This window comes from Mastigoproctus giganteus, chromosome 7, assembly GCF_048544385.1.
Source record: "Mastigoproctus giganteus isolate SK-2022 chromosome 7, ASM4854438v1, whole genome shotgun sequence".
Lineage (NCBI taxonomy): Eukaryota > Metazoa > Arthropoda > Arachnida > Uropygi > Thelyphonidae > Mastigoproctus > Mastigoproctus giganteus.
In genome coordinates this window covers 96,200,067-96,226,871 of record NC_143581.1, presented here as the reverse complement: position 1 = coordinate 96,226,871, position 26,805 = coordinate 96,200,067, and the positions used below count along the sequence as shown (strand labels likewise).

Here is a 26,805-nt window from a genome sequence, read left to right as displayed (position 1 = left end):
CTTTGGCAAGGGATGCAAAGAAAAACAGCAAAGAGTTCTTTACTTATGTAAACTCTAGAAGGAAGGGGATAAATCAGATTGGTCCACTTGATATCGATGGGTCAACTGTTGGTGATCCTGCTCAGGTAGCTAACAAACTGAATGAATATTTTGCATCGACATTCACACATGAGGAGTTATTCAGCGAGGGGAATGCCAGAGGTGTATTCAACTCCTCTGGCAGTAAGCTAGAGAATCTTGTAATAACTGAGAGTAAAGTGTAGGAGAAATTGTTGAAGATAAATACAAGAAAGGCACCTGGGATGGATGGGATCTATCCAGTTATATTAAAGGAGGCAGCAAAGGAAGTAAGCAAACCCTTAGCCATAATTATGAGAGCTTCCTTGGACTCAGGGGAAGTACCCATGGACTGGAGATGTGCAAATGTGACCACAATTCACAAAGGTGGATCAAAGGGCGACAAAAGTAATTATAGACCTGTTAGTTTAACTTCTGTTCCTGGAAAATTAATGGAGGCACTGGTTAAAGAAGCACTGCAGGATCATCTAGACAAGACTTCAGTTATAGCTCAGACACAACATGGTTTTGTTAAGGGGAAGTCGTGCCTGACCAATTTGATTGGATACTATGATGCAGTCACAAAAGAACTGGATGCAGGGAATAACTTTGATATTATATACTTGGATCTTAGAAAGGCTTTTGATACTGTTGCACATGGAAGACTTCTGCACAGATTGGAGCAGTGTGGCATGGGAGGCAAATTGCTGCTATGGATAAAGGGCTGGTTGAGGGGGAAAAGACAGAGAGTAGTAATCAATGGACACTGCTCATCGTGGACTAATGTTATTAGTGGAGTCCCTCAGGGTTCAGTATTGGGTCCATTATTGTTTTCTATATTTATAAATGATATTGATGATGGTATATCAAGCTTAATGGCCAAATTTGCAGACGATACGAAGGTTGGCAGGGTTGTCAAGGACACTATGCTACTGCAACAGGATCTGGAAAGGTTGAGCAAATGGGCTGAGAGGTGGCAAATGAAGTTTAACATTGACAAATGTAAAGTACTGCATATTGGAAGCAATAAACCCAGAGTAATGTATCAAGTTTGTGGTATTACACTGACAGTGGTAGAGAGTGAAAAGGACCTGGGGGTAATTGTGCAGGCAGATATGAAGTTCTCTGAGCAGTGCAGATGGTCTGCAAGAGTAGATGTATTGTCATGGTGTATTGTCAATGATATATAGGAATTTTTCTAGCAGGGATAAGGAGGTGATTATTCCCTTTTATAAGGCAATGGTCAGGCCTCACCTGGAGTACTGTATACAGGTCTGGAGGCCTCATTTCAAGAAGGATGTAGAGCTGCTGGAACGAGTACTGAGAAGGGCAACAAGATTAGTGAATGGAACAAAGGGGTGCTCTTACGAAGAAAGGCTTAAGTTTTGCAAATTACAGTGTCTGGAGACTAGGCACCAGCAAGGTGATCTCATAGAGGTGTATAAAGCCTTGAATGTTTGAGCATGCTCAATGCTGATGGGATTCTTCCTCTTGCTCAGAATAATCACCTGAGAGGGCATAAATTCAAATTGAGAAAAGACAGATGTAGGACAGACGTGAGGAAATTTGCCTTTAGCTAGCGGGTGGTTGGTTGGTGGAATAGACTTCCATCCCTTGTCGTGGAAGTTGATAGCCTAAATAAGTTTAAGGCTCAGCTGGACAGGTATTTCGAACGAACAGAGGAGTGAAGTGGAAGTGGTTATTTTTTATTTATTTTTTTTTTTATTTTTTATTTTTGGCTGATGCTGCATAAGCTTGCCTTCTTGCATCAAATGCCTCTACTGATGCTAATGCTAATTATGAATGACTTGCTCTAATAAAATATCCAAAAAAGAGCCGGATTTTCAATATAATTAAGGGACTGTCAATAAATACCACATAATGGGCTATAATTTTTTATTTACATATTATTTCACAGCTTTTGGTTAGGTAATCTATATCTCATAATCTGTAAATATTTTAAACTATATTTTATAATTTTTCAGGCAAGAGATATGAAAGATCAAAAACCAGTGAATTTTTAGTCCACAGAACACTGCTTTATGTTTATGGGCAAGACACAGTTCAGAGGAATAATGCCCACAGACTATTTCCAAAAGGTGATTTTGTTATTAATGACCAATCTAGGCCAGTAAAATAACCTTCAATAAACATCACTGATAATGAAAGGCATATTGGCAACAAAATGAAAAAGATGAATGTCCTTCAAATGACCTGTCTAAAGGAAGTCTCTTAGAGATATGTAGACACAGTAGGCTGCAAGAAAATCTGTTCTTGGTGGGTTCCAAAGCTTATCACACAGTAAATAAAAACATTAAGAAAACATAAAATAATCTGCTTGAGATTTATCTTTCTTCAGACAGATGAAGGTTGCTCTAAAGGAGTTATTTTGTAAACCACCATCATCATCATCATCAGCCATTTTCAGTCCACTGCAGGATGAAGGCCTCTCGCAACTTTCCAGTTCCTTCTGTTTTGAACACTGGCCATCCATTTACTACCCACAAACTCATGAATTTCATCTATCCGTCTCCACCTTTGTCTTCCAGGTTTTCTTCTAGCTCCTCTTGGGTACCATTCTGTTATTTTCTTGGTCCATCTGTCATCATGTCTTCGAGCTATGTGTCCTGCCCAAGACCATTTTAGTTCTTTAGTTTTGATAAGAATGTCCTTTACTTGAGTTTGCTGCCTAATCCAAGTGTTTCTTTTCTTATCTAACAGTCTGATTCTCAATATAATTCGTTCCATTCTTTGCTGTGTAGTTCTCAGCTTCTCTTCCATTCTTTTGGTGAGTGCCCAAGTTTCACTTCCATAAGTCATGGTGGGGAGTATACATTGGTTCATTATTTTATGTTTCAGACAAACTGGGATATTGCTCTTTGGTATGTGACTATACTTCCTGAATGCTATCCATCCAAAATTTATTCTTCTCTTGACTTCCAGCCATTTATCATTATTACAGCTAATGACTTGTCCCAGATAAGTATATGACTCCACCTTTTCAATTACTGCTCCTTCAATCATTATTTCCCTTTTTGTGGCATATTTGTTCATCATTACTTTTGTTTTAGCCATATTCATCTTTAGTCCAAAATCCTTACTAACTGTGCATAACTGATTAAGATTTTTCTCTAATTCTTTGGGATCGTGGCTTATGACCACAATGTCATCTGCAAATCGTAAATGGTTTAGGTACTCTCCGTTCACATTGACTCCTTTCTGCGACCAGTCTACTCTTCTGAAAGCTTCCTCAAGGGCAGCAGTAAACAGCTTTGGAGATATTGTGTCTCCTTGTCGAACTCCTTTCTTGATTTTAAATTTGCTACTGTCTTTGTCTAGTCTATGTATGGATTCAAATGCCTTTTCATCATCCACAAATGCCAGGCATAATGGTGTTTTATATTCATTTGCTTTCTCCATTAGCTGTGACATTACGTGAAAGTGATCCATAGTTGAGAATCCTGTCCTAAAGCCAGCTTGCTCTTTAAGTTGATTCTCATCAAGTGTTCTTTCTAATCTGTTAGTAATGTCCCTTGTGAACAACTTGTAGATGTGGGATAACAAGCTAATTGGTCTATAATTTCCAATTTCTGATTTATCTCCTTTCTTATGCAGCAAAACTATGATTGCATTATTCCACTGCTTAGGCATTACACCTTTTCTAATGCACTTTGTGAAGAGCCTTGCCAGTTTTTGTGTTATGTCTCTTCCTCCCAATTTTAACAACTCTACAGTAACTTCATCTTCCCCCGGGGCTTTCTGATTCTTCATTTTCTTCAATGCATGTTCTACCTCATCAGGAAGAATATCGGTTATGTTGTATGTGTTGCTAATTTGTAGTCCATCTTCCCCACTGCTGGCATCATTCCCTCGCTCCTTGTATAATTCTCTATAGTAGTCTTCTGCTATTTGAATTATGCCTTCTCTGCTGTTTATAAGTACACCATCGCTATTCTTTAGTTTCAGTATCATTTCAGTATCTTTCTGTATTACTGCTCATGGCTGTTGATTTAAATCCTTTGTTTTCCCTTAATGCTTGTTCTACTTTTCTTGTGTTAAATCTTAGGTCCTCTCTGAGTCTCTTTCTAATGGCTTTGCATAACTCAGTATACTCAATTTTTTCCGTGTCAGTGTTTATCTTGCTCTTCATTTTTCGCCTTCAGTCAACCATCTTTTGTCCACCATGTTTCTTCAAACACAACCATGTTTGAAGAAACATGGTTGTGCTATTACAATCCTTAAACAAAATGCCATTCTACAGAATAGATTTATAACACCTCACCAATCAAGAAAAACAAGGAATGACATACATACCAGAAAAAGAGAAATACATAAAAAATGATTACTATTTTTGAGAATCAGTATGGGATATATATATAATTTTTTTTTTTTGATTGCTTAAATGAATTAAATTTGATTGTTTTATTGATTGTTCTATTATTTTATCCCTTGCTACGTTAATGCCATTGCCGTTGGCAATTCGACAATTATACGTGCTTGATATATTTTAGTTTGATTGCTTAGATGAATTAAACTTTAGTGTCTATTTTCCATTGGGTATTAGGGTGTATCCTGAACAGGAGATTTTGTTAGCATTTCAAGTCTAACATATTCCTAGGGGTCTGTGGTTGCGTTCAAATTATATAATAAACAATAATAAAAAGTTAGTTCTAATACTAATTATTTAATTTTAATTAATGTTATTAATCAATACTAAACAATACTAAATAACATTCCCTTATCTGGTCATCTATCCGCTTCTTCTTCAGGGGCTTTGAGCGGATCGATAGCCAGTTTTAAAGGAATGTCTCATAATTACCCGTTTCTGTTAACTCCTTATCAGTTTTGCCTTTTTAGTGAGATTTTTTATCTCCTTTAGATTATTTAATTTATTAAATAATGATATTTTATGCTAATTTGTCTTTAAATTTTTGAATATTTTTAATACTTAATTTAGGAATTCAGCAAACTGGTATAGGAGAAACAAAGCCCAACGGGTAATTATCGGAATAAGAGAGTGGAGCTATACTTATCTATCCGGTGGTGGTGGTGGTCCTTCAGTAAAAGAGGGGTTAGCTCTTGTTCACTGTTTGTTTCATTCTTGGTTTGGTTTTTATTGCGCAGTCGCGTCTATTGTTGCTTGATATTGTTGTAAGGTGATATTTTAGCAAGTCTTCCGATAAGTGGGTTGGTTCCTACGTCAGCCGGGGTGCGGCCTGGGTGGGGGGGGTTTTGTTTCCGTTTTTAAACTCCGTGGTGAACATTAATTTGAATAAAATGTGATATGTTTGTATTATATTTACAAGCGTTATTTATTGTTATTTACATAAGTTGGTTTGCTATCCCTTTGGACTGAGCCGGTATAGCTTTTCTAAGGCATAACAGCCCGTTTTGTCCTCGGGAATAGCTATTTACATATTTACAGCCTCCTGTAAAGTGAATTTTACCTTGCGAATGGTTACCCATAGATTAATTTTTTATTTTTATTTTTTATTCTGATTTTGAAGGGTGGGTTAATATAGGAAACCGGATTATAGGATTATAGCTATCCCAGTGGATGAGTTTTATAGCAACATTGCAAAACACATAGCAACATTGCAAAACACATATACGGAAACACAATTAGGAACCAAACGACCAGAATAATAAAAATATGCAGTAATGCAGAAAACACAACAAAAGCAATTAACAAACTGATAAAAACACTCACAAAAAACAATATACCCTACAATTACAGCAAACACCACATAAAAGCGGCCACACTTATTAATAACAAAAATCTAATATCTAAATCACAAAGCAATACCAAAACCTAAATTAAGGTCCGGATCTCTTACGCTCAGAGGAGGCTCGTCCTCTGACCGCACTATAATCCGGTTTCCTATATTAACCCACCCTTCAAAATCAGAATAAAAAATAAAAATAAAAAATTAATCTATGGGTAACCATTCGCAAGGTAAAATTCACTTTACAGGAGGCTGTAAATATGTAAATAGCTATTCCCGAGGACAAAACGGGCTGTTATGCCTTAGAAAAGCTATACCGGCTCAGTCCAAAGGGATAGCAAACCAACTTATGTAAATAACAATAAATAACGCTTGTAAATATAATACAAACATATCACATTTTATTCAAATTAATGTTCACCACGGAGTTTAAAAACGGAAACAAAACCCCCCCCACCCAGGCCGCACCCCGGCTGACGTAGGAACCAACCCACTTATCGGAAGACTTGCTAAAATATCACCTTACAACAATATCAAGCAACAATAGACGCGACTGCGCAATAAAAACCAAACCAAGAATGAAACAAACAGTGAACAAGAGCTAACCCCTCTTTTACTGAAGGACCACCACCACCACCGGATAGATAAGTATAGCTCCACTCTCTTATTCCGATAATTACCCGTTGGGCTTTGTTTCTCCTATACCAGTTTGCTGAATTCCTAAATTAAGTATTAAAAATATTCAAAAATTTAAAGACAAATTAGCATAAAATATCATTATTTAATAAATTAAATAATCTAAAGGAGATAAAAAATCTCACTAAAAAGGCAAAACTGATAAGGAGTTAACAGAAACGGGTAATTATGAGACATTCCTTTAAAACTGGCTATCGATCCGCTCAAAGCCCCTGAAGAAGTAGCGGATAGATGACCAGATAAGGGAATGTTATTTAGTATTGTTTAGTATTGATTAATAACATTAATTAAAATTAAATAATTAGTATTAGAACTAACTTTTTATTATTGTTTATTATATAATTTGAACGCAACCACAGACCCCTAGGAATATGTTAGACTTGAAATGCTAACAAAATCTCCTGTTCAGGATACACCCTAATACCCAATGGAAAATAGACACTAAAGTTTAATTCATCTAAGCAATCAAATTAAAATATATATATATATATATATATATATTTTTTTTTTTATTTTTTTTATTTTTTTTTTTTTCTCCCTTTTCTGAGAATGGAGTAATTATACTGGTATACATTTTTAAAAAAATATATTTTCTACTTTATTTTAATTCAAATCAATTAATTTATAGTTTTTATATTCTGATTTAAAATTTTTTGCCCAAAATGAAAATTAAAACATGTACTACTTATAGCAAACATATTTGTATTTTGTACATTCAGCGGTTTTCAGTATTGAGCCATAAAAATAAATGGTATGGCATAGGATACTCAGTCATCTCACTAAACACTACTTTATTTAGTAGTTTCAATATAAAATTTTTGTATTGACACGTGGATTACCCTACAATCTTCTTTCCATTGCCTTTGAAAGTATTAAAGATGACGGAAGTTTAAGGCGGGCAGAAAAATTAAAGGTATGCAGAAGACTGCAATATGTAAGCATGTTGCAGTCTTGTTTTTTTTTTTTTTTTTGTCCTAGTAAGCATGTTATTGAGAGTCTTCTCATATCCTTTTTACGGAAGACCACAGGAGGCATTGAATGGAGTGTGTTGGGAATGGTGGGAGGTGTTTTACCAAAATCATTAATACATGAGCTGGAAGGAAAATGGGATGCTAGCAGGTCAGCTTTATCCTTGGCTGAAGTGACAACAGAACCATCTGGTTTGGACAGAGGTGGGAGCAGAGATGGGCAAAAGTTGCAGCCAATAGCTTTGGCAAGAGACCAGAATGCTCGGCTATCATTAGGGCAAGAAGCAAGTTTTCTACTCTTAGCCTGTTCAAACTCTAGTTTGGACTGATTAATAACTGCTTTACAATTGTTGCGAGCTTTGGTGTAGGCTAGTTAGTTATTTGGTTTTTAGGAGCATTAGCAACTAAGGCCATATTGCTCAGGGAGATGCGGTGGTCAATCCCTGACCTTTCCGCATCCTCCGTATTTGGTGGCGACGGGCTCGAACCCCGGTCTAATCAAGAAGCGTGTGCTACGCACTGCTGCTCCTTCCCACCTGGCTACGGAGGCGCCATTCTTGGTGTAGGCAGAAAATGAAACTGAAGAATTAGAAACAAGCCAATTACGATATGTAACATTCTTCTCTTGAACAGCCTTAGCACATTTATTGGAAAACCGAGGTTTAGATAAAGGACGAGATTTTAAAGTGGAGTGTGGGATAAAAGATTCCATAGGTAAATGAACAATTTGTGTTAGGTCATTAGTAATTGGAAAAGCCTCAGCATCTCGACCAGCTGGGTGGGTGTGACTAGAAAACGGAAGCCAGCTGGAGTTGTGAACATTAAAATCACCAAGGAAAATTACCTCATTGTTAGAAAAGTTGGACTGGAGAAAGTCAAGTTGCAAAGAGAGGAAGTCAAAGAGCTCCAAGTGATTAGTGGAGTTGGAAGAATCATAGAGACAACAGATGAATTTGACACAATGAGGTAGGGAGATTTTAAGCCAGAGAAGATCAAAGACAGGAGATTCAAAATTGCCAAGTCTCTGATAGGGAATATCAGAACGGACATATGCACAAGTACCACCTTTGAGGTGAAAGGAATCATACAGCGAATAATTTGGGCATTTGAGATAAGCAGTAGTTGAATCAACCGATAACTGAGATTCTGTCAGAAAAAGTACATGGGGTTTGGCAGGCTGCAAGTGGAAATGGACATCGTTGAGATTAGAATTGAGACCACGTATATTTGTGAAATGAATTAGGAAGTGCTTGGGAGGTTTAGATCTTTTCGCAGATAAGCTTGCTCTATTAGTTTGACGTATTCAATGGTGTATTCAATAGTAGGAAAAAGGGGGTGGGACATGCTGTATGAAGTAACGAAATTTTTGGATATGGCGTACATGTGGTAAGAATATACCCAGATCCTTGACATAACGTGGCCTCGATAATGCTCCCTGCTTACACACTACTCGGACTCCCTCCAGTCACTATCTGGCAGAGTAGAGGTAGCAAGATTATACACTAGCTGATCCGGAAGCCTCCTAGAGAGTTACCAATAGGTTCGGTCCGGTGTACTAACTAGCGGCCGGCCTGCGAGCACCGATTTAGAGCTGTACCCTCGAAATGTAAGGAACGTTGGATCTTGCCACAACGTTCACCATAACCTCAAGTCATCAATCATACTGCATGATGGAAGAGATAGGGAAGGGTTGACTGGAACTTGGCTCTAGAGACTAAACATGGGTTCCACCACTTCAAGCCTCCAATAAGCAAAGTGGTGGTATTTCACCGGTTGATGAGAGTCATCTACCACCTAGTACTGCCTGGTAACATATGGGGGGCGGCATTCCTCCATATGGTGTGGGCGCCACATGCAAGGTTGGACAAAAACAGGTTGGCAGCGGTGATAACATGATTTGGGACTGTTTTCATGGATGTCTTCTCCCCACTGAACACACTCTGACTGACATATCTTATTCAGCATTGTTTTGGACCAAGTTTTGCCGACATGTGACCATATGGTCTGATCGAATGGCACTGGACAGTGTGCTATGTTACAAGGCCCCACTTAGCACAGGAATGGTTTGGGGATCACATCCAAACATTTTGTGTTCTCCTCTGGCCACCAAATTCTGCTGACATCAATCCCATTGAACATTAGCATTAGTAGAGGCATACGATGCAAGAAAGCAAGCTTATGTAGCATCAGTCAAAAAAAAAAAAAAAACCCTCCCGTTTCATCCTTCCATTCGTTCCAAATGCCTGTCCAGCTCAGCCTTAAATTTATTTAGGCTATCAACTTCCACAACAAAAGATGGAAATCTGTTCCACTAATCAACAATCCACTGGCTAAAGGCAAATTTCCACACATCTATTCTACAACCATCTTTCCTCAGTTTGAATCTAGGCCCTCTCAGGTTCTTAATCTGAGCAAGTGGAAGCATCCCATCAGCATTCAGCTTGCTCAACTCGTTCAAGGCCTTAAACACCTCAATGAAATCACCTCACATTTGTGAAATCAGTGGAATACAGCATTCACCATTCCAGTCCAGTCCAGGCTAGTGCCTCGCTCTGTTGCCGAACTCCAGGATGTCCCTCTGTTCCAGCTGGTCCAGGACATCTAATGATGTCTGCAGTCTCATGGAGCTGGTGTCATGCCAGGTGAAAGTGCTTATCATGGTGAAAGGTGGTCCAACATGCTATTGGTATGTGGTCATAATATTTTGGCTCATGAGTGTAAAGGGAGCATTAAAAGGCTGATTTTATCATTACTAGTGGCATATGATGCAAGAAAGCAAGCTTATACAACATCAGTCAAAAAAAAAAAAAAAAAAAGCCACTTCCATTCACTCCAAAAGTTTGTCCACTTCTACCTTGAATTTATTCAAGCCATTAACCTCCATGACAGGTTTTTGCCCATCATTTCAAAATTCACCAAGATAAGGAACGATAAACTCACAAATTAGAGAGCCACTGCAAGTTATCAACAACGTTGATGTCTCAGAAAGAAGTGGAAATTTGGTTACTATTCAAGAGTGTTGCTAGAAACTTTTGGCCTCTATAAATCAAAGGGATACCAGAAGGATTTTGATGAATCTTAATGCTAAGAAAGCTCCAGGTCCTGATGGTATTCCTTCACTTGTTCTCAAAACCTGTGCTCCTGAACTTACTCCTTTTCTTTGCCGCCTTTTTTCACTTTCTTATTCCAAAGGTGTTTTTCCTTCTGCTTGGAAATAATGCTCATATCAAGCCAGTTCCTAAAAAGGGCGACAAATCCCTCCCATGCAATTATCGTCCCATTGCAATTACTTCTACTCTTTCTAAAGAAATGGAGAAATCAATTAACCGCCAACTCTTAAACTACCTAGAAACCTTCCGTCTGATCAACAATCGGCAGTATGGATTCCGTCAGTGTCGATCCAATGGTGATATTCTGGCTTATGTTACTCATTTATGGACAAATTAAATGGAAAGGTTCGGTGAAACACAAGTAGTTGCTCTTGACATCTCAAAGGCTTTGGATCGTGTTTGGCATAAAGGTCTTCTAAACAAGCTTCCATCTTATGGTTTGCCAACTGTTTTTAGTAATTGGTTATCCAGTTTTCTCTCTGATCGCTCACTGAGGGTGATGGTAGACGGCTCTCTGTCTTCTAACTTCTCCACTAATGCCGGTGTCCCCCAGGGTTCAGTTCTTTCCCCCACTCTTTTCCTCTTGTATATTAATGACCTTCTTCCATTAACTGGAAATCATATCCATAGTTTTTCCGATGATAGCACATTGCATTCCACTTTCCATTTTAAGAAACCTTGTCCTGCTCAATCAGCTTCACTTTTCGAAAATCTGCTACCAATTCCTTACATGCCGATCTTCAGGTAATTCTCCAGTGGGGTAAAGACAACTTAGTTGATTTCAACCCTTCTAAAACTCAGTTTTGTCTTATATCTCGCAAAAAGGATTCTTCTGCTCTTATGCTTATCTAGTGACACTCCGATTTCTAGGCAAAATGATATATCTGTTTTGGTGATTACCCTGACTTCTAATCTCTCTTGGCACAAGCACATTACAAATATTGCTTCCTCTGCATCTAAAAACCTTGGTTTTCTCTTTCGCTCTCAGCATTACTTTTCTTCCAAACAGCTGCTCACTCTGTATAAATCGCAAATCTGCCCTACCATGCAATATTGTTCTCACATTTGGGGTGGTGCCCCCAAACCTTTCTCAGGCTTCTTGATTCCATTCAGAAGAGGGCAATTAGGTTAATTAATGATTCATCTCTAACAGAGTCTCTCCACTCGCTTTCTCATAGACGTACTGCTGCATGTTTCTGCTGCATGCCTCTTCTACAGATACTTCCATGGGCACTGTTCTTCTGAATTGGCTTCTATAATTCCCGCTCTCTCTCTTTCAGAACAGTCCAAACACGTGCCTCCACCAGCCAACATCCATTTACTGTCCAACTTCAAACCCACAGAACCAACTTTTCATCTTCCTCATTTATTCATTCAACTGCCGTTTTCTGGAACAACCTTCCTTCATACATATTTCCTGAAAATTACAATCTACAGAAGTTCAAGTCCAATGTCAACAAATATCTTCTTTCGTCTTCTCAACCTCCAGCCCAAGCATGGTACTAAGTACTATAGGTTCTAATACCTCTCGTGTTTGGGGTTCACATTAAAAAAAAAAAAAAAAAAAAGGTGACGGTGTCTTAGCTTTCTTAGCATCAAGATTGTTCAAAATTCTTCTGAGATCCTTTTTACAGAAGACCACAGGAGGTGTTGAATTGAGTGTACTGAGAATGGTGGCAGGTGGTTTGAAAATATCATCAATACAATATACAAGTTGGAAGAAAAATAGGATGATAGCAGGTCATCTTTATCTTTGGCTGAAGTAGCAATAGGACCATCTGGTTTTGACAGAGATGGGTAAAAGGTGTGGCCAATAGCTTTGGCAAGAGGCCAGAATGCTCAACTGCCATCTGGAAAAGAAGCAAGTTTTCTACTCGGCATGTTTGAAATCGAGTTTGGACTGATTAATAACTGCTTTACAATTGTTGTGAGCTTTTCTGTAAACAGAAAATGAACATGGAGATATGGATACAAACCAATTACGATATGCAATATTGTTCTCTTGAACAATCCTAGAACATTTATTGGAAAATCAAGGTTTAGATAAAGGATGAGCTTTTAAGGTGGAGTGTAGAATAAAGGATTTCATACCTACAATAATAATGTCACTGATATGATCTGAGCATACTTTGACATCAGAAGATTTGAAACATTAATCCGACCTAAGGAAAATAAGAAAAGAAATCTCACAGATCATCCCATTTTGCATTCTTATAATTCCAAACAACACGAAGTTGAGAATGCCACAAGAGAAAGACTCCATCAGAGAAGAGCCCATCACCAAGTTGTGATCTGTGGTGAGTAGAGGACCACTCACCTCAACCATGTACTTAGAAGGATTGTTTATGAGAAAAAGATCAAGCATGTTGGCTGTGTGGCTAGGATTGTGTGGTATTTTGAGGTAAATGAACAATTAGTGCATGGTCATTAGTAATTGCAAAAGCCTCAGCATCTCAACCAGCTGGGTCCATGTGACTAGAAAATGGAAGCCAACTGAAGTTGTGAACATTGAAATCACCAAGGAAAGTTGAACTGTTGAATGAGTTCCAAATAATTAGTGAAGTTGGGAAAACAATAGATGCAACAGCCAAATTTGGCAGAATGTGGTAGAGAGATTTTAAGCCATAAAAGATCGAAAAGAGAAGATTCGAAATTAATAAGTTTCTGACAGGGAATATCAGAACAGACATATGCACAAGTATCACCTTTGAAGCGAAAGGAATCATACAGCAAATAATTTGGACAACTGAGATGAGCAGTGGTTGACTCAACCGATAACTGGGATTATTGCAGAAAAGGTACATGGGGTTTGGCAGACTGTGAGTTGAAATGGACATCATTGAGATTAGACCTGAGCCCATGTATATTTGTGAAATGTACAAGGAAGTGTTTGAGAGGTGTAGATCTTTTTTCGGTTAAGTTTTTTCTATTATTTTGACAATTCTTGGTGCATTCAGAAGTAAGACAAGGTGAGGGGACATGCTTTATGAAATTTTTGGATATGGCGTACACATGGTAAGAATGTACCTGGCTCCTTGACATAATGTGGCCTCCACAATGTCCCTTGCATACACATTACCTGGACTCCCTCCAGTCACTATTTGGCAGAATAGAGGCAGCAAGATTGTATAAAGATCAAGCATGTTGGCTGTGTGGTATACACTAGTTGATCCAAAAGCTTCCTAGAGAGACAGGAGTGGTCATAATGATGGCCCCGCCTTCCTAGGAATGCAAATAATTCCCTGTTCTAACTCTGTCAGGTCCTTCCCTTTCCCCATTCTTACTGACAAACTTACGGTCATTACCCATGCCATTACTTTTTTTTCCATATGTGAGACTAGTCAATTTTACTATACCTCTGTAATCCAATATTTGCTTTACCCTTGCTATTCCATTTTTACAGCATGAGCATCAGAATTGTGTAACCTGGCTGTTGTCCAAGAAGTTTGCTTGGCACTTTCAGATCACCATAAACTATTCACTTATGATCAGAATATTTCACCCTTTCTAGCAAGATTTCAGACTGTTGTAAGTTTCCTATAAGTGTATGGAATAACAAATTGAAAATTGAATGTATCACAATCCCATTGTTTAGTAGAATTCCTTTTTGGCTCGTCTTCAAGCTGTCAATGAAGAATCACCATTCTAATGGATCATTCATAACACCTGTGCTTTTATTAATCTGTAACACTTTGGAATAGGGGGAAAGAATTATTTTTCTCTGTATCTATATAGAAAAAATAAATGACTTTTGTGCCTGCAGATTCCTTTCATTCAACCCAGATCCTTGGAGCTGTGCTGAATTCCTTGGTAGATCAAAGTCTCATTCCATATCAGTAATTTCAGTTTGTATAAACTCTTCTATCTTCTTTGGCCTGCTTCAACTCTGGCAGCACCTTTAAATTTACTGTGCTTACTTTGATAACAATGAGAATCAAAATCTTTGCTGGAAGTATCGGATTGGTTGTGCCAGAATTGGTATATCTTTGCTGTGAGGGACAGAACAAATTTCAGCTAGCATTGTTTGGATATTGTATATGAGTTTTATTCTTGATGCTGTATATCCTATAATATTTTATATGCAAAAATTGCATTCTCTGAGTTCACGCCACTCTAGATGTATATCAAATGTAATGGATTCTTGGCTTTCATTAATTCTTTGTCTCACATTTTTAACATACTGCTTAACGCGGGATCTATAATTTTCCTTGATTACCAATTCTAATATCAAAATAAATTTGATACACTTTGTTGTAATAGTGAATCATTCTTAAAATATGTGAATTTAGGGAAATTAAAGCTGAAGATCTGTAATTCACCAAAGATGATAACTAGTTTGGAAATTGTTGAGCAGAGCAACACATCTGCACATTTTGTAGTTAATGAACGAAATTTATTTATTTCTGACAGTTTTATTAACACAGTGACTGTTTGCCACTTAGCGCTGTATAAATTAATTTGCACTACTTATTAGAAAAGCATTACTTATTCAAAGTATAACCGAATAAGCAACTCATTGCGAAGGCATTCACAATATGAGATGTAAAGAAAACAATGCTACTATAATAATTTCAGTTAATTTACTGCATATATACATAATGCAGTTGCAGTAACTTATATGTCCTAATTTCGCACATTCTGGGGGTTCTGAATTTTTATTAAATAATAAATTACTAACACCATTTGGCATCTCCCATATTGTGGACTTGATTTTATGACTGGATTGTCAGCTGTTATACCATCAGGGGTACCTACCTATCCCCTGATGAAGAACCAAATAGCCCGGAAACTTCCCTCTTGGTGGTATCCACCAATGAAAAAGTAACAATAGTCTTCTCTGTTGAGAAGTGTTACTTTTTTGAAGTATAACCGAATAGGCAACTTGTAGAAGGTATTCACAATCTTGAGATGTAACAAAACAATGCCACTATAATAATTTAATTTAATTTACTCGATATAGAGATGATGCATTTTGCACTAATATGTTGATTCATTTGATAATAACTCATACCATTTGAATGATTTGTAATTACTGACCACTAATGAAAACCCCAAATTGCATCTACAGAAATTCAAGTCTAATATCACCAGATATTTTCTTTCATCTTCTCTATTTTCAAATTACATGCACAGTACTAAGGATTGTAGGTTGTAATACCTTTCATGCTTATGGTTTTCATATATGTATAAAAAAAAAGTGTAGAAAATACTCTGCTTTATGAAAACCCTAAACACGAGAGGTATTAGAACCTATAGTACTTAGTACCGTGGCACCTCCGTAACCAGGTGGGCAGGAGCAGCAGTGTGTAGCACACGCTTCTTGATTAGACCGGGGTTCAAGCCTGTGAACACCAAATACGGAGGATGCTGAAAGGTCAGGGAATGACCACCGCATATCTCCAGAGCAATATGGCCTTAGTTGCTAAGGCTCCTAAAAACCAAAACAACAACAACAAAACTTAGTACTGTGCTTGGGTTGGAGGTTGAGAAGACGAAAGAAGATATTTGTTGACATTAGACTTGAAATTCTGTAGACTAATTTTCAGGAAATAGGTATGAAGGAAGGTTGTTCCAGAAAACAGCAGTTGAATGAATAAACGAGGAAGATGAAAAGTTGAACAGTAAATGGATGTTGGCTGATGGTGGCACCTGTTCGAACTGTTTTGAAAGAGAGAGAGAGAGAGTGGGAATTATAGAAACTAATTAAGAAGAACAGTGCCCATGGAAGTATCTGTAGAAAAGGCATGCAGCAGAAACAGTACACTATGAGACAGCGAGTGGAGAGACTGTTAGAGAGGAGTCATTAATTAACCTAACTGCCCTCTTCTGAATGGAATCTAGAAGCCTGAGAGAGAGAGAGGTTTTGGGGGCACTGCCCCAGTTGTGGGAACAATATCCCATGGTAGGGTGGATTTCCAATTTGTGCAGAGTGAACAGCTGTTTGGAAGAAGAGTAACCCCTACAGCGAATGAGAAGATCAAGTTTTTTAGATGCAGAGGAAGCAATATTTGTAATGTGCTTGTGCTGAGAGAGTGAAAGAGAGAGAATGAAAGAGAGAGAGAGAGAGAGAGAGAGAGAGAGAGAGAGAGAGAGAGAGAGAGATTAGAAGTCAGGGTAATTCCCAAAAGAGATATATCATTTTGCCTAGAAATCGGAGTGTCACCACAGGTAGGCATAGGAGCAGAAGAATCCTTTTTACAAGATATAAGACAAGACTGAGTTTTAGAAGGATCGAAATCAACTAAGTTGTCTTTGCCTTACTAGAGAATTACCTGGAGATCGCCATTTAATGAATTGGTAGTGGATATTCAAGAAGTTTTAGCTGATTGAGTCAGGCAAGTTTACTCAAAATGGAAAGTGGAATGCAATGAGCTGTCATCAGTAAAACTACGGATAGGATTTCCAGCCAATGGAAGGAGGTCAGTAATATACGAGAGGAAAAGAGTGGGGGAAAGAACTGAACCTTGGGGTACACCAGCATTAGTGGAGAAGTTAGAAGACAGAGAACCATCTACCATCACCCTCAGTGAGCGATCCGAGAGAAAACCGGAAAACCAGTTACAAAAAACAGTTGGCAAACCATAAGATGGAAACTTGTTTAGAAGGCCTTTATGCCAAATATGATTCAAAGCTTTTGAGATGTCAAGAGCAACTGCTTGTCTTTCACCAAGCTTTTCCATTGAATTTGTCCATAAATGGGTAACATATGCCAAAATATCACCAGTGGATCGACACTGACAGAATCTATACTGGCGATAGTTGATCAGACAGAAGGTTTCTAGGTAGTTTAAGAGTTGGCGGTTAATTGATTTCTCCATTACTTTAGAAAGAGTAGAAGTAATTGCAATGGGACGATAATTGGATGGGAGGGATTTGTCACCCTTTTTAGGAACTGGCTGGATATGAGCAAATTTCCAAGCTGAAGGAAAAACACCTGTGGAATAAGAAAGTGAAAAAAAGGTGGCAAAAAACAGGAGTAAGTACAGTAGCACAGGTTTTTAGAACAAGTGGAGAAATGCCATCATGGAGCTTTGTTAGCATCAAGATTTGTCAAAATCCTTCTGACATCCTTTTGATGGAAGACCACAGGAGGCATTGAATGGAGCGTGTTGGGAATGGTGGGAGGTGTTTTAAGAAGGATATAGAGCTGTTGGAACGAGTACAGAGAAGGGCAACAAGATTAGTGAATGGAACAAAGGGTTGCTCTTACAAAGAACGGATTAAGTTTTGCAAATTATTGTCTAGAGACTAGGCACCTGCATGGTGATCTGATTTAGGTGTAAAGCCTTGAATGGTTTGAGCATGCTCAGTGCTGATGGGATTCTTCCTCTTGCTCAGCACAATTGCCTGAGAGGGCATAAATTAAAATTGAGGAAAGGCAGTTGCAGGATAGATGTGCAGAAATTTGCCTTTAGGCAGCATGTGGTTGATTGCTGGAACAGATTTCCATCTGTCGTAGAAGAAGTTGATAGCTTAAACAGATTCAAGACAGAACTGGACAAACATTTGGAGCAAGTGAATGGGTGAAATGAAAAGGGAGGTGCGTGGTGTTTTTTTTTTTTTTTTTGGCTGATGTTATATAACTTGCTTTCTTGCATCATGTGCCCTTGCTAATACTAATGCTAATACCTTGCAAATGGCACGAGAGTGTGCCTTATTGGCACACTGATTGAACCATGGGCTATAGCATTATGGCTGGGATTCTCCTTAGCATCAATCACTATAAAAGCTGTATACTTGGTTCACAGTTTCATAAGTTCTTAGCTTATGTTGAAGTTTTTTTATCAAGTTTTGTACTTTCCACAAGAAGAAAACATAAACTTTTTTTGAAGATTATGCTTCCTGAATTTAAATTCTTTATTTTGTCAGGCCTCCTTCTCATGGTGTTTTCAGCTCTTCATTATCATGCCCTTCCTTTTACCCTTGACTGTACTTATGTGTTTAACATGTTTCCTACCTTAATGCAAATTTGTGGCAAAATGAACTGCAGTTTTTGTGCTTCAATGCCGATATGTGTCCATTGAATTGTGGCCCATAAATGATCACCGTAAAAGTAATGTCATATGAAATGAATAACTGTGCCATATCAGCACAAAGGGTGATACGAGTAATTACCGACCTGCTAGCTTCACTTCTGTTCCAAGGAAAATAATTGAGTCATTCATTAAAGAAGCACTGCAGGGTCATCTATACAAGATTGCAGTTATAGTTCAGACACAGCATGAATTTGTTAAGGGAAAGGTCTTGTCTGACAAATTTGATTAGATACTATGATGTGGTCACAAAGGAACTGGATGCAAAAAAATAATTTTGATATCATATACTTGGATTTGAGGAAAGCTTTTGATACTGTTGCACATGGAAGACTACTATACAAATTGGAGCAGTATGGTAATAAGGGCAAGTAACTTGCTATGGATAAGGGGATGGTTGAGTGGGAGAAGACAGAGTCGTAATCAATGGATACTGCTCTTCATAGACTAATGTTATTAGTAGAGTCACCCAAGGGTTTTGTTTCTTTGGCCCATTGTTTGGCCAATTATCAGTGATATTGATGAAGGTATGTCAAGGTTAATGTCCAAGTTTGCAGACAATATGAAGGTTGGCAGGGTTGATAATGACAGTAATGACAGTACACTTCTGCAAGAGGATCTGGTAAAGTTGAGCAGATGGGTTGAGAATTGGCACCTGAAGTTTAACATTGACAAATGTACTGTATATGGGTAGCAGTAACATACCAACCGTGCAGTAATATACTCAAAGTAAGGTGCCTCCGTAACCAGGTGGGAAGGAGCAGCATTGCGTAGCGGATGCTTCTTGATTAGACCGGGGTTCGAGCCCGTCACCACCAAATACGGAGGATGCGGAAAGGTCAGGGAATGACCACCGCATATTTCCGGAGCAATATGGCCTTAGTTGCTAATGCTCCTAAAAACCAAATAACAACAACATACTCAGGGTAGCGGAGAATGAAAAGGACCTGGTGGTAATTCTGCAGTCAGATATGAATTTTTCTGAGTAGTGTAGACAGGCTGCAAGAGTAGCTCATGTCAATGATATACGGGAATTTTGCTTTCAGGAATAAGGAGTAGATTGTCCCCTTGTAAATTAAAATGGTCAGGCGACACCTTGAGTACTGTATACAAGTCTGGAGGCCTCATTTGAGGAAGGATGTAGAGCTGCTGGAATGAGTACAGAGAAGGGCGAGTGGAACAAAGGGTTGCTGTTACCAAGAAAGGCTTAATTTCTGCAAATTGCAGCGTCTGAAGACTCGGCCCCCTGCTAGGTGATCTGATCTGATTTAGGTGTATAAGGCCTTGAGTGGTTTGGGAAAACTCGGTGCTGTTGGGATTGTACCTCTTGCTCAGATTACTTACTTGAGGGGACATAAATTCAAATTTAGGAAAAACAAATGTAGAATAGATATGTGGAAATTTGCCTTTAGCCGGTGGTTGATAGTTAGGACAAACCTCCATCTGTCATAGTGGAGGCCTACAATTATATAAGCTCGAGGAAGAATTAGACAAACATTTGGAGTGAATTGGATGGGTGACATGGGAAATTGGTTTTTTTTTTTTTTTTTTTTGGCTGATGCTATATAAGCGCATCATTTGCCTCTACTAATACTAATCCTTCTAATGATCTCCAGGTGCGGTATAAAAGCTATATACTTGATTCACAAAAAAAAGCTGTGAAATAGGGTTGAATTTGAAAGTGTCTGCAATTCTGCCCAGACACGATAGGAGGGAGTATATGATGAGAGCCTTGTCGATCAATTCGGCCCTGAAAAGACTGTGCAAGGCTCAAGGGGTAGAATTTTTTTCAGCCTGGACTGTACTTGTTAACAGGAGAGATTGCTTCTACAGGGATGGGATACACTTAAATAGAAAGGGTGCAAGAATATTTGCTGATGCTATCGAGGCAGTGTTAGGTGAGTCGGAAAACTGCTAGCTTGGGGGGAGACAAAGACGAATAGATTAACAGTAGCCACTGGCAGAGATGAAAGAGATTCTTGCACTGCTTCTATTGGAATGAGCAGAAGCCTGAAAAACAAGATGCAGGATATTTCAGAGACTGCCGGGAGTCATTGCGGTACAAGTAAACACATGGGTTGTGTTAGGGTAGCTAAGAATAGAAATAGGTGCATGTATACTTGCGTGTACACCAATGCTAGGAGTTTAGTAAATAAATTTGATGAATTTGAGGTATTGCTCAAAACATCAAAGGCAGATATTGCTGGGATATCAGAGACGTGGTGTCACACAGATATAAGGAATGCAGAACTGGAATTTGGGGAGTACAACGTCTACAGAAAGGATAGACTGGATAGGAAGGGAGGAGGGGTTATGCTATTAGTTAAGAAATACATAAAATCCAAGGAAGTGAAGAGAGTCGACATCACTGGACAGTGCAGTGTCGAGTCAGTTTGGTGTGACATAAGCATTGGGAGATCAAAATTGAGAGTAGGAGTGTGCTATAGGCCTAATGACTCTGATGAGTATAATAAGATACTGTACAGGGAAATAGAGTTGGCCAGTAAATCAGAGAGTCTTATAATGGGAGATTTTAATTTCCCAGATATTGACTGGAATTTGTGGGTTGGTCACTCACACACTAGCAAGGCTTTTGTGGATGTACTGGATGATTGTTTTCTACATCAGCATGTTTGGGAGGCAACTAGAGGGAGGAATACTCTTGATTTGATTATCAGCAGTGATTCTTCAAGCATTAAGAATGTATGAACCACTAGGTGGCAGTGATCACAGTGTGCTGAATTGGGATTTACTCAAAGAGGTAACTACCATTAGGGGTAAAGGGAAGGGTTATTGCTTTTGTAAAGGCGACTACGATGGACTGAGACAGTATTTAAATTCTATACAGTGGGACCAACTGGTGATGTTACCAACAGCAAATGCAAAATGGGAAGCATTCAAAGAACTTATCTTGGAAGCTACTAGGCTTTACATACCAACTAAGAAATATTGTTCAAGGTTTAGGCCTAAGTGGATGTCAGATGAACTGATGAGGCATATGGCAGAGAAGAAACATGCATGGGATACATACAAATTAACACGACACAGAAGCCTATGATAGATACAAGTTGATCTGTAACCAAGTTACAAAGGAGGTTAGGCAGGCGAAGGCAGATTACGAGAAATCCTTGGAAAACTTCATATGTTCTTTGCTTATGATGAAGTTATTTTACCTACTTTAGTAATTTCTACACAAAGAAAAGGTAAATTTTTTTAAAGGAATATGCTTGCTGAATTTTAAGTCTTTAGCTTGTGTAAAACATGTCTTCCTCTGAAATTTTACCCTAATGGATTGTTTTAATGGATTCACAGCACTCAACATCAGGACTTTTCAGGTGCAGGGATGGAGAGACACTATGTTGAAGCTGATGACATTGAATCATCTTCTATAAATTGATCAATTGATCTCTTTATAATATGCCAACCAATACTGAAATAGAACTCTATTCAAGTGATGCCGATTCTGAATCTCATTCAGATTTATCTGTTGTTGTTAGAATGCTGAAAACAACAGATGCCATTTTAGTTGGAGTGATGAATCTTCACATATGAAAACTATTTACCAAAAAGCAGTGCCCACTTGTTCCAACCACCCCAGTGAAAAGTGCCAAAGGCACACAGAAAGGATGCCCCCAAAAAATAAAAAGGCAGCTAATGTGTTAAGTAATTCTCATATCAGTACAAAGTGATCACTAACATCTGATGGGTCCTTTATCTGCAGATTCTTAATGCATCAGGAATTGCTGCTGATAATCAGATCAACGAATTGTTTCCTTTTGTTGGCTCTGTAATATGTTGTTGTTGTAGAAAACAGTCATTCAGTAAATCCACAAAAGTCTTGCTAGCGGGTGCATGATCAGCTCACAAATTCCAGTCACTATCTGGAAAGTTAAAAATCCCCCATTATAAGACATTCTGATTTACAGGCACACTATTTCTCTGTACGGTTATCCTCATCACAGTCATTAAGCCTATAATACACTCCTACTCTCATTTTTGTTTTTCCAGTGCTAATGTCACATGAAACTAACTCAACATGGCACTGGCTACATATGTCAACTGGATGCACTGCCTTAGATTCAATATGCTTCTTAACTAAAAGCATTACCTTTCCCCTCCTTTCCTGTCACCCTTTTCTGTACACATTATACTCTGCATCCCTTATGTCTAAGTAACACCACATCTCCAATATCCTAGTCTTCATTTCATGACTTTATCAGTACTTCAAATTCATCAAAGTTATTTATTATGGTTCTAGCATTAATGTATGTCAAGTACACCTGTGGTTACTGTTAGTTTCCATAACACAGCCTGTGTATTACTTTTCTATGATAACCCACAGCAATATTTGAAATCCCACATACCTTGCTTTTCTGGTAGTTGTATGTTCCAATAGAAGCAGTACTAGAGTCTTTCACCTCAATTTCAGAAATAACAGCTTAAATTCATTATATGAATAACTATATAATTAAGGGATGAACGAATTACCATCAGCATGTGCCAAAACAACTGAGCCCATAAAGGAACTAACCCTAAGGATTTTCCAAGGTTCTGATCTATCATATTCATCCTCTCTCTTTTCCCTTTTTACCCCTGTGCCAAAATATTCTTGATGTTCCCTCCTCAGAATATCCTCCAAATGTACTCTGTGTCTTGTATTCATTTCTGTTCTTTAGAATAGCCATCCTTCACAAATTTTTCAAAAATTATAGTCTACAGAAATTCAAGTCTGGCATTAACAGATACCTTTTGTCTTTTCTGATCATACATGATACTAGTGTTATAATATTTTGGTTGCGATTACTATTTAAAAAACAAACATGAATATTGCCCTTCAGAATCAAGCATTTCAAATTACCACAAGGCTTATTCATGTCTTTGTATAGGTGCATACAAGGTGTGGCCATTAAATAAAAATTAAAGCGCGTGTGCCTTGTCCACACAAAAGATGTTTTATTTTATGTGAAAACATCTTTGGCTTGGAAGAGGTTAGCAAAATCCATTTGTAGAATAGTATGATGCCACAGTCATAATTTCTGCAGTTGATTGTGACATTGAGATTACATCGGCACACTGACTTGGTCTTGATGTCATCATTGTAAAATTATGGAAGGACTAAGGAAATATGGTTGTGACTTCACAATAATACTTCCTTAGTATGACATCACAATAACACTTCCTGCAGTAGTAACTGCAGGAAGTATGATTGTAGTAATACAAATATTTGACCACAACATCTCTTACATTTTCGTTACATTCCACTGACAGGTGCCACTATAGATGTTTTCACATTAACAAGACTATTGCAATAAAATAAATATAATGAAATATTGAATACCTTACAAGTTATCCCCTTCAAAATAATTGCCATGGACTTGCACACACACTGTTCCATACACTTCCAAGTACAGAAACATTTCTGGAAGTCAGTTTCTGTAAGCCCTTTTAACACTTTGGTGATTTTTTCCTGAATGTCTTCATTGGACTGAAAATGGGTGCCCTTAAATATACTTTTGAGTTTAGGGAAGAGAAAAAAGTCACAAGGGGCTAAGTCGGGAAGGAGTAGGGTGCTTGTTTTTTGGCCAGCTTCAGAACTTCAATGTAGTATGTTTGATTAACATTCTGGTTTGGTGGGGGATGTATTCAGCCCTAATAATTCCTTTAACACTGAAGAAAACAGATTTTGTTTTCAATTTTGATTTTGATATTCTTATCTTTTTTGGTATGGATGATTATTTTGTCTTCCATTTCATTGACTGTCTTTTAGTTTTTGGGTCATACTATTCCAGTATGACCCAGAAACTAAATTATATCACTTCTAATTAATGTACTTACCTGTTCCACATTTTCATCAGTTTTCAATGATACTGAGCAGCCTGGTCATTCATTGTCTTCCTCATTCTTTCTTCTAAAATTTTTATACTATTCAAACATGCAAACTCTTGATGTAGTGTCTTCCACATAAATTTGATGTAACAACTCATAACTTTCATTTGGTGTTTTGTTTTGTTTTTTTTAGTTTTGTTAAAACTTTGCTGTTTATATGTTGTTTGATTCTTTCGTCTGGCATTTTTCTGGCAAACTGCAAAAATACAAGGTAATGAAAACCCGTCTCACTGCATGCAAATGAATGTGCTGGAACATGACTTGGCAAATAACTAGAGAAAGGTTCAAGGTCAACTGCTGTGTCTTTGTTTCACAGGTGGCATTTGGTGTGTAGTGGCTGCATATTCGGTGTTGTTATTTAATAGCCATACCTCTTATATCAGTTATGGAATGCAGATGATATAATTTCACACATACAATTAACATTACACAACAGTGTTTCCACCTTATTCAAAGACCATCGTCTTGAATAAATGCATTAACTATAGATTTTTTTGTTAGCTTCTTATATATCAGAAAATCTGTATAACAGATTTTCTGATATATAATAAATAATAAAACTCACCTTTTTAAATTTTCTTTTTGTGTAATTGTGTACTGGTGATATTATACTCCTATACTTAGACTATTCAATGCATTTATTAATCTTTTCTCAAGTATGCACATCCTTGTTAGTTTTTCATGAGAGAGACCACAGGAGTAAAAACATATATATGATTTGAAAGTTCCTTCAGTGCACTATAAATGAAAGTTTTTAATGAAATTTTGATATTGATTTTATTTTTGACAATAATGCCACTCTGATATTCAGGTATAATAAAAAAAAATTTTAAAGCATTTATGTGCATTCGGTTTTTCCAAAAATTATAATTTACAGAAAATATTTTTGAAATGCCTTGAAAAAATTTACATCATATCCAGCTTGTCTGGAAACCCATTCACAAATTCAGGTAAAACATGAAATTTATTTGTCTTGCTACTTTGTTTTATAGGTGATCCAAATTCAAGTTTTTCTCGTGGCCAGTTACAATACTTGAATGAAGTTGGAGGAGGTTGGTTTGGACAAGTTGTAGAAGGAGAGGCAAAAAATATTGTTCCAGGTCAACTGACAACTCGAGTAGTTGTAAAAATTCTTAAGGAGGATGCAACACCATCTGAGCACATTTACTTCTTACACGAGGTCTGCCTTTTTAGGTATGCTTAGGTTTCTAAATATATATTTGGTATGTGACATAATGAGCCAGTGCATTGGCATCATAAATTCATAGCTGAATTTTCAAATCAAGCTGAAGTATGAATACTAAGCATCATTATTATAACATTTCAGTTAAAAAGGTCTCGGACTCCGGCATTCATGAAAAATTACTGTTTACTCCGGAGAAACAGAAACAAATAAGCTGTAGGTAGAATCCTTTAATTAAGGTAAAGCAAAGCATAAACTAAAACAAATTAAAACAGAAGCTGTCAAGTCTATGACCCTCTTCATCAGCTATATATAAACGTTATTGCAAAAACAAATGAAGCGAGGCACGAGTGCAAGCAGCAATCACTGGTTGGAGCTAGACGTTTGTAGTTATGACTGCAAAGCGCATACATAGGGTGCAAGCCAATGTTCATCACACTGGAGGATAACTGCCTCCATAATAGGATGAATACATCTTTATTGGGATTAAAAGCATCATGACAACCTGATATGTGGAGTGATTCTAACCACAATCATTGGTGGTAATTTCACAAGTGGTTGATTACTTAGATGTCTTTACTCTCAAGATATTTATGAAGCTGACCCATGAAACCAATTTTATTACCGACCATATTTTTAGCACCTACCGTCATAACCGCCGATAGCAAATCCCAATTCAATATATTCAGTTCAATATATTTTCACTTTCTGTATCTTTCAAACATTTTTAATGTAACTGGCTCTTCAGTTACTTCAAAACTTTGATTTACACTTCGGATATAAATTAATAATTGAGCTGTATGGCCTGTATCTTCACTCTCATCAGTTGCTATTGAAAAATATGTGAATTCACAAACTTTGTCTACGAGTTGATTTTGAACATCGGCTCCTAAATCTTCAATTCTTTTCGTTACAGTTGCATTATATTCCTTGAACACCAACAAGGCTTCATTACAATTAAGACAAGTGCAAGTATCATTAATCAGTGCAAAAAAGTAATTAATTTCCTACCACTCATTAAAAACGCGACACTCAACATCAACTTTTCTTTTTTTTCCACATCAACTCAACATGATTTTTATGGGGTCACTGAAAAAAAATTACTTCAAAGCAATCTTTCATTTTATGAAAGATTTTAACATAAAT

General features: G+C 37.5%; 1 protein-coding gene across 1 annotated transcript in view; it reads left to right on the top strand.

The window, feature by feature from the left end:
- LOC150083092 (uncharacterized) overlaps window positions 1-26,805 on the top strand; it is an 80,789-nt gene that overhangs the window by 39,522 nt on the left and 14,462 nt on the right. Inside the window, exon 5 of the mRNA XM_090378386.1 lies at window positions 25,469-25,670. Coding sequence (XP_090234512.1) covers window positions 25,469-25,670 — 202 coding nt within the window. The remainder of the gene's footprint in view (window positions 1-25,468; window positions 25,671-26,805) is intronic.